General features: G+C 35.1%; 1 protein-coding gene across 2 annotated transcripts in view; it reads left to right on the forward strand.

Annotated features, from left to right (window-relative positions):
- LOC127435180 (protein mono-ADP-ribosyltransferase PARP12-like) overlaps window positions 1-10,000 on the forward strand; it is a 21,118-nt gene that overhangs the window by 5,583 nt on the left and 5,535 nt on the right. Inside the window, exons 3-10 of one of the 2 annotated variants that reach the window (XM_051688438.1) lie at window positions 2,932-3,250; window positions 4,504-4,551; window positions 5,806-5,935; window positions 7,609-7,774; window positions 7,948-8,092; window positions 8,415-8,511; window positions 8,596-8,683; window positions 8,774-8,904. In XM_051688438.1, the coding sequence (XP_051544398.1) occupies window positions 2,932-3,250; window positions 4,504-4,551; window positions 5,806-5,935; window positions 7,609-7,774; window positions 7,948-8,092; window positions 8,415-8,511; window positions 8,596-8,683; window positions 8,774-8,904 (1,124 nt within the window). Of the gene's footprint in view, window positions 1-2,931; window positions 3,251-4,503; window positions 4,552-5,805; window positions 5,936-7,608; window positions 7,775-7,947; window positions 8,093-8,414; window positions 8,684-8,773; window positions 8,905-10,000 lie in introns of both variants that reach the window. The other variant, XM_051688437.1, reaches the window with a different exon arrangement.

Raw genomic sequence — 10,000 nt, forward strand, 5'->3', positions numbered from 1 at the left:
CTACACATAATCTACATATAGCTACACATATAACTACACATAAACTACATATAATCGACACATAATCTACACAAACTACACATAATCTACATATAACTACACATAAACTACATATAATCGACACGTAATCTACACATAAACTACACATAATCTACATATAACTACACATAAACTACACATAATCTGCAAATAATCTACATTTAACTACACATAAACTACACATAATCTACATATAACTACACATAAACTACATATAATCGACACAATCTACACAAACTACACATAATCTACATTTAACTACACACAAACTACACATAATCTACATATAACTACACAAACTACACATAATCTACACATAATCTACATTTAACTACACATAATCTACACATAAACTACACATAATCTACATATAAACTACACATAATCTACACATAATCTACATTTAACTACACATAATCTACATATAACTACACATAAACTACATATAATCTACATATAACTACACATAAACTACACATAATCTACATATAGCTACACATAAACTACAAATAATCTACATATAACTACACATAAACTACATATAATCGACACATAATCTACACATAATGTACACATAATCTACATATAACTACACATAAACTACATATAATCGACACATAATCTACATATAATCTGCACATAATCTACATTTAACTACACATAAACTACACATAATCTACATATAACTACACATAAACTACACATAATCTACATATAACTACACATAAACTACATATAATCGACACATAATCTACACAAACTACACATAATCTACATATAACTACACACAAACTACACATAATCTACATATAACTACACAAACTACACATAATCTACACATAATCTACATTTAACTACACATAATCTACACATAAACTACACATAATCTACACACAAACTACATATAATCTACACATAATCTACATTTAACTACACATAATCTACATATAACTACACATAAACTACATATAATCTACATATAACTACACATAAACTACACATTCTACATATAACTACACATAAACTACACATAATCTACATATAACTACACATAAACTACATATAATCAACACATAATCTACACATAATCTACATATAACGACACATAAACTACATATAATCGACACATAATCTACATATAATCTACACATAATCTACATTTAACTACACATAAACTACACATAATCTACATATAACTACACATAATCTACATATAACCTACACATAAACTACATATAACTACACATAATCTACACATAATCTACACATAACCATCGACACATAATCACAGATATGCATTTGGATATCTATTTAGACATTATCAAACTATTATTTGTCAAAGTTTAGCATTTTAAAATTGATTTGAAGTGTAAGTTTATGCAGTTTATGTTTGCAATCAAACCTGACCATGGTGTTACAAAGAGAAAATACAGAATAAATATTTTTCCACCAATAATTTATTTCAAACATAAAAATTTAATAACTCAAATTAAATACATAATAATATCAAGAAAATGAACATCAAGTAAGTGAAATGAACTGCAAAATTCTGAAAATTCAATTAGAGTATACAACAATGACCAAAAGATGACTTTAGAGCCCCACTTATTGATGCACTTGTTCTCTCTCTCTCTCTCTCTCTCTCTCTCTCTCTCTTTCTCTCTCTCTGTCTGTGTGTGAATGTGTGTGTGTGTGTTATCGTCTCACTCCTTCATTTTTGAGTGTGTGTGTTTTGCATTGTGACGTTTTTTTTTTTTTTTGACAAATGTAAAAAAAAAAAAAAGCTCTGTGTTATAGTCTCGCCAGTTCATTTGTGTGTTTGTGTGTTTGTGAGTGGGTGTGTATGTTTTGCACTGAGGATGTTTTAGAGTCTCACCCTGTAATTTCGGTCTGTTTGTTTTCTGCATTGTGGCTGATTTATTGATTGTATTTGACAGGTCAAAAAAAAGTGCTCTGTTTTTTGGTCTTTCCCATTCATTTTCAATGGTAGTCAATTTTGACTGCGAATACCAAAGGTGTCTTTTTCTTTCTTTTTTTTTTTATGACCACTTAGACTTATCGAATCAAGCCCAATTTATTTATTTATTTGATTTTACAAGTTCTGATGGCAAATAAAGGAAAAGTCACCAAGTCTTGTACTGCTCAGATAAAGGAAACCATATTTATTAAATCAGAGAAATTTATTTTGGTAAAAAATGACCGAATACCATTAAGGTTTTTTTTCTAATGAGACTTATTTATTTTACTGTCGATTGCACCACATGACAATTTATATGTAAAGCCCCAGAAAAATATCAAAATGTATTTCAAGTCATTGTTTTGTGTGTATTGCATTTTCAATGTATCTTTGAAAATCTTAATAGATCCGGATCAAAAAATGAGCATCACATCATTCACCTGTTACTCTAACTGTAAATGTAATAACTAAGGATTGGCATTTCGAAAGAAAAAAGTAATCAATTACTTGAAATTTAGAATTTAATCTCAACATAGAAACAATTATTCCAAATCTTCTGAAGCGATACAGTCACTTTAAATAATGACAGAATTTTCTCTTTGGGTGAACTGTTCTTTAACAGCGTCAGTCATCCAGAGCGTCAACTAATGGATTGAGTTGTAACAGCAAGATTTAGGTGAGAGAAGCAGTTTAATTGCTGCTCATGGTACAGTAGGCAAAGGCACATAGAAAAATCAAATTTCAATATTCGTAGTATTATTAGTCAAGTATTTAAAGCTGAACGAGTACTCGATTAATCAATGACTTCTTACACTGTTTGAAGGAGATCATTAACAATAACTCGAGCAACTATGGTGTTTTTAACTGAAACTATGTGGTGGAAATTCTTAAATAAGAGTGCTCAAGTGTTGCCCTGTTTCTCTGTCCAATCGCAGGTGTGTGCATCGTATAATAAAGGCCGCGGGCCGTACGGAAACTGTCCTGATAAAGAGACCTGCACGCGACTGCACATGTGCATGAGCCACATCAGAGGACACTGCGATGACACGGACTGCAGCAGGTCACATGATTTCCATGAGCCTCATCCAATCGGAGTCCTGAGACGCAGAGGAGTGTCCAGTCACCTGATGAGTTTGATTCCGTTTATCTACCGCAACATTCTCAACCTGAAGAGTCACAGTAACCCCAAAAACACTCAACCTGACCTCAACAACAGAGAGAAAACACGGTGTGAGTCACCACAGACACATGCAGGTAATAAATGCTTTGTATGCTGTCAGTTGTTCAGTTCAATTCAGTTTTATTTGTGTAGCGTTTTCTACATTACATGTTGTTCCAAAGCAGCTTTTGAGAAAATAGAAAAAATGAAAAAAATAGAACAATTCTTGGGAAAAGCGGTTGCCCATTTTTGTGTTTGTTGGCAACATTATGTATGAAAATATCTGTCTCAGGTGATCGGAACTCAAGTGTTCAGACTTGGCATCAAATGTGTTTCTTGTGATCACTTGTGTTCAGATTACATCAGATATCTGACAGATTTAAAAAAAAATCTGTTTTGATAATTATTTAAAAAAATTACACTGTACATAATATTGCAATCAGTAAAAACATCAAACTGATCAAATAGTCATGTGTCATATGTTGTTGGAAAGCTCTTAAAGAGTAGAATACAACCAGCCTATTAGTTTTACTCACAGACACAAATATAGTGAGTAATAGCTAAGTATATATCTTTGACAATTATGTTGATGTTGCTTATATGCCGCCGTTTTGCTTATAACTTTATGAATAATAAACAGAACATAAAATATCACACACCATTACTTAGAGGAGGCGATTATCTTTCAAACGAGCCCACACACAAGGTAATCAGATGCATAGATCATTAGATAATCCACATGAAGCACAATGTTACATATGACCACCAGGAGATGGCGCCAAATACATGACACAGACTCAATGATGACTCAAATGACACAGAATGAAACTCATTCTGTGAAATCTCATTACTAAAATCATGTCTGCATGCTATGCAAACCTTTAGTCATTGTTGTGTTTGCATGTGTAATTAGTTCTTATGTACAATTATTATGTTTTATTTGTTTGGAGACGTTTTAGGACACTATGATAAATTATTTTTGTAATGTTATAACTTTTGATTGCTTTGTCGTATCAGCACGACATTTTTCAGTTTTTCAGAGCCACCTTATTTACACCCAGAGATATATAATGCCAAATAAGAAAAATAAGAAAAAAAGTAAATTTTTGGCTAAATTTTTTATGTGATTTTTTTGTGTACAGTTTCTTAGGCTGAGAGTTTCAGAATATATCATAATCTATACCATTAAAAAATGTGAAAAGTTTTCTTTACAATGATACCAAACACTTGACCCTCTTTTTTTTATACGCCTTTAATTTTGGGTATGCCACTGAAACAGGAAATCTTTAAAAACACCTTCAGAGCTTAAAGGGTTAAACTAAGAATTCTGTTGTTGTTTTTTTCTTAGAAGAAAACAAGATCTGCCTTTCCTTTGTCAGAGGTTACTGCAAAAGTGGTAAGTTTACTGTTTGTGTGAGAAACAAGATGTTAACAACTATCCTATGTTATAGTTATTGTATTAATTAATGAAATAATGACTCATTTATAATAACAGATGGATTAATAGATTCTTTGTTGAGCAGGAGTTCATTTTAGCTTGTTATAAAATATACTGTGCACAGTCATTTTGCTGTACTGGACCAACAGTTTATATGTAAAATAATGCATGTGGGAAGGGCATAATTCCTACATATTTTAAATGTCAAAATATCCTCAACAAATAAACAAAGCAAAAATACATGCTTACAAATACAAGCCAAGACTAGTAATAAGTAAACGCAATGTTTCTCCTCTAAATTCTAATTGGATGAGCTGAGTTTTGAAGCCATTGTTAAATGCTGATAATCACACACCTGTGGTTGTTTTAACATTGCTTGGCTACTGTAAACAGCTTACATTCAGTATATTAAAGGGATAGTTCATCCAAAAATTTTAATTCACAGATGTGTGTGACTTTCTTTCTTCTGCTGAACACAAATTGAGATTTTTAGAAGAATATTTCAGCTCTGTAGGTCCATACAATGCAAGTGAATGGTGACCAGAACTTTGAAGCTCCATAACACACATAAAGGCAGCATAAAAGTAATCCATACGACTCCAGTGTTTAAATCTATATCTTCAGAAGTGATATGATAGGTGTGGGTGAAAAACAGATCAGTATTTAAGTCCTTGTTTTTTTTTTTTTTTTTTTTTTTTTACAATAAATCTCCACTTTCACTTTCACATTCTTCTTCTTTTGTTTTTGGCAATTCACATTCTTTGTGCATATCGCCACCAACTGGGTGGATCTTAAATATTGATCTGTTTCTTACCCACACTCATCATATCACTTCTGAAGACATGGATTAAACCACTGGAGTCCTATGGATTACTTTTATGCTGCCTTTATGTGCTTTTTGGAGCTTCAAAGTTCTGGTCACCATTCACTTGCATTGTATGGACCTACAGAGCTGAAATATTCTTCTAAAAATCTTTGTTTGTGTTCAGCAGAAGAAATTCTTACACATTTGTGATGGCATGAGGGTGAGTAAATGATGAGAGAATTTTATTCATGACACAAGCAGAAATCACTAACACTTTTTCAATTTATAAACAGAGTCAGTTTGATCTTGTTTATTTAGTTTTGGATTTGATAATTTTGATGTCAGTGTGTGTGTCTGTGTATGTGTGTGTGTGTTTCTAAAGCATAACATCTGATCATTCCTTACAGCAGATGAATGCCGCAGAATTCACTGTAAAATGCCCTATAAGTGGCAGGTGAAGGTGTGTGGCGCCTGGACTGATTTACCCAATAATGAACACATCGAGAGAGAGTACTGTGACCCATCAAACATACACAGGTGAGTTCATCTGGCAACATACACATTGGTATACATGTACAGTGGCAAGAAAAAGTATGTGAACCCTTTGGAATTACCTGCATTCATGTATAAATTTGTCTAAAAATCTGGTTTGATCTTCATTTAAGTAAAAATAATGAACAAACACAATCTGTTTTAACTAATAACACACAAATTATTGTATTGTTCTTGTACATACTGAATACATCATTCAAACAGTCACAGTGTAGGTTGGAGAAAGTATGTGAACCCCTAGGCTAATGACGTCAACAAAAGCTAATTAGAGTTAGGAGTTGGCAAACCTGGCATTCAGCTGATGAAGTGAGATTGTAGGTGTGGGTTAGAGCTACTTTGACTTATAAAAAGCACTCAGACATTTTGAGTTTGTTATTCACAAGAAGCATCTGCTGACGTGGACCATGCCTCGCAAACAGAGATCTCAGAAGACCAACGATCAAGAATTGCTGCTTTGCATAAAGCTGGAAAGGGTTACAAAGTTATCTCAAAGAGATTAGATATTCACCTGTCCACAGTTAGATAAACTGTCTATAAATGGAGATGATTTAGCACTATAGATACTCTCTCTAGAAGTGGCTGTCCAGCCAAGATGACTCAAAGTGCACACCGCAGAATGCTCAATGAGGTCAAAAAGAGCCCTAGAGTGACAGATAAAGACTTGAAGGAATCATTGGAACTGGTTAACATCTCTGTTCATGAGTCTACTATATGGGAAAACATTAAACAGGTATGGTGTTCATGGCAGGACACCATGAAGGAAGCCGCTGTTTTCCAACAGAAACATTGCTGCATGCCTGAAGTTTGCCAAAGGCCACCTTGACACTCCACAACACTACTGGGAAATTGTTTTGTGGACTGATGAAACTAAGGTTGAATTGTTTGGGAAGAACATGCAGCACTACGTATGGCATAAAAAGGGCACTGCATACCAACATGAAAACATCATCCCAACGGTGAAGTACGGTGGAGGGAGCATCATGATTCGGGGCTGCTTTACTGCTTCGGGGCCTGGACCACTTGCCATCATTGAGGGGAAAAATTAATTCCCAAGTTTATCAAGATATCCTACAGGATAATGTCAGGGTGGCTGTGTGCCAGCTGAAGCTCAGTAGATGTTGGGTGATGCAGCAGGACAATGACCCTAAACATCGAAGTAAATCCACTACAGAATGACTTCAAAAAAAGAAAATCCATCTTTTGGAGAGTCCCAGTCAGAGCCCAGACCTTAACCCAATAGAGATGCTGTGGAATGACCTCAAGAGAGACACCAGACATCCTAAGAATATGTCTGAGCTGAAGCAGTTCTGTAAGGAAGAATGCTCCAAAATTTCTTCTGAACGTTGTGCAGGTCTAATCCACAGCTTCCGGAAATGCTCGATTGAGGTTGTTGCTGCCAAAGAAGGATCGATCAGTTATTAAATCCAGGGGTTCACTTACTTTTTCCCCAGCACTGTTAATGTTTAATGGGGTGTGTTCAATAAAGACATGAAAGACTATAATTGTTTGTGTGTTGTTAGCTTAAGCACATTGTGTTTGTCTATACTTGTAACACTGATGAAGATGAGCTCACAGTTTATGCAGAAAACCAACTAATTGTATTTGTGTGTGTTGGTGTGTTGGCCCAAAGTCACATGTGTGCTCTTTTATTCTGACAGTTCAGGGAATGAGCCCATTTGCTTTGAGGAAATGATTTTGGGTCTTGATAAGGTCCGGCGTCTCTCTACAGAACCCTCGGTGCTCTGGCCCAGTTTCATCCACACCACCAGCTGGGCCTGGTACTGGAAAGACGAGTATAATCACTGGATCCTGTATGCATCAATAGTACGTTTGAAAATGGGTGCATTTGTCTGTTACTGCGGTGCAAATTAAATGAACAAATATCACCAGCTAAGGAGTGTGATATTACAGACATTGCTCATTCAAATCAAGTCCAACTTACAGTTTCACTGTGCAAACGAGAGTAAACATGATTCATTTCTTTGTGAATCTTATAGAAAGAAATGCACAGATTGTCTTCAGTCAGCAGTCACGATCTGGAGAAGGAATATCAGGAGTATTTACTAAAAAATGACTCTTCAAATCAGGACGCTGTTGTCAAATTCAGAGCGGGCAGCTGTTTCTATGAGCTCAGTTTCAAAGGTTGGTTATGTGCCAATGTTCTGTCTGTTATTGTATTCAGTGTTGTATTTCTGATGACTATTTCAGTACGTTTATCATGTTGTTGTTTTGTAAATTAAACCTGTAATGCTCACATTCCATAAAGAAGTTACAAACAGACTTTTTAATCATTAAATTAGTCAATATGGTTCTGATTTAAATAAATCTGCAAATATGACTCAAGCCCAAAGCAGTGTTTTCTTCATTTCTATACCTCTGGGCACAATATCATCTCAAAAGCAATGGCTGAGATGTTTGAGTGAAACTAATAAAATCAGATAATTACCGATAATCTTGTTCACAGATATGAAACAGAGGAATGAAGTGAGCGGGACTGAGCGACCTGTCAGACGACGACCTGTGTTTGTGTCCTCAGTCAACATTGAGATTGCCAGAAAGAGGTCGACATCAACAGCATTAATAATCGAGTTCATCTTCATGTTGTTTTGTGGAATTTTGTCAGATTCGTTTTTCTCTGATTGTAGTGAGAAGCATGCCAATGCCAGGCTTCACTTCTCTAAAGGTGTTCCTAGATTTTGGGACCAAAAGGTGATTCGTGACTCTGGATTTGAGGTGAAACGTGTTATCTTGTTTTTTCATTGTCACTACTCATTTTCGTTACACGTTCATTTTCTCATCCGTCGTTCTCTTGTGTATTTGCAGAGAGTTCGGCTCTCACCGTCTCACAGAGATTACAGGAGAGTTCAGGATCTCTTTAATGAAACTCTGAGCAGTTTTACTATCCGACAGATTGAGCGTGTGCAAAACAGGGAACTCTGGGAAGACTTCATGATGTGGGTATCAGTTCAGGGTGTCCATTTGAAGGCATTCAGAAGAGTTAACAATGAAAACTAGAAAATTTAACTTTGTAAAGACAAACTTTGATATTTACTTAAAAAGCCTGAAAGTTTACAATAGTTTTATGAGTTTTAGCCTGTGTAAAGTTTATAATAAGTGTGAAGTTTTGAAAGTCACAGACAGACAGACAGACAGACAGATGGATAAATAGACAGACAGACAGATAGACAGAGATAAATAGACAGGCAGACAGACAGATGGATAAATAAGTAGACAGACAAACAGATAGATAGATAGACAGACAGACAGATAGACAGATAAATAGATAGATAGGTAGATAAGCAGACAGACAGATGGACAGAGGTAGACAGACAGATAGATAGAGTTCAAGTCAGAAGTTTACATACACTTGGGTTGAAGTCATTAAAATGTATTTTTTAACCATTCCACAGATTTAATATTAGCAAACTCTAGTTTTGGCAAGTCGTTTAGGACATCTAATTTGTGCATGACACGAGTAATTTTTCCAACAATTGTTTACAGACAGATTGTTTCACTTTTAATTGACTATATCACAGTTCCAGTGGGTCAGAAGTTTACATACACTAAGTTAACTGTGCCTTTAAGCAGCTTAATGTCATCAGAAAATGATGTCAAGCCTTTAGACAATTAGCCAATTAGCTTCTGATAGGAGGTGTACTGAACTGGAGGTGTACCTGTGGATGTATTTTAAGGACTACCTTCAAACTCAGTGCCTCTTTGTTTGACATCATGGGAAAATCAAAAGAAATCAGCCAAGACCTCAGAAAAAACAATTGTGGACCTCCACATGTCTGGTTCATCCTTGGGAGCAATTTCCAAACACCTGAAGGTACCACGTTCATCTGTACAAACAATAGTACACAAGTATAAACACCATGTGACCACACAGCCATCATACCGCTCAGGAAGAAGATGCATTCTGTCTCCTAGAGATGAACGTAGTTTGGTGTGAAAAGTGCAAATCAATCCCAGAACAACAGCAAAGGACCTTGTGAAGATGCTGGAGGAAACAGGTACACAAGTATCTATATCCACAGTAAAACGAGTCCT

The sequence above is a fragment of the Myxocyprinus asiaticus genome, chromosome 45, assembly GCF_019703515.2.
Source record: "Myxocyprinus asiaticus isolate MX2 ecotype Aquarium Trade chromosome 45, UBuf_Myxa_2, whole genome shotgun sequence".
Lineage (NCBI taxonomy): Eukaryota > Metazoa > Chordata > Actinopteri > Cypriniformes > Catostomidae > Myxocyprinus > Myxocyprinus asiaticus.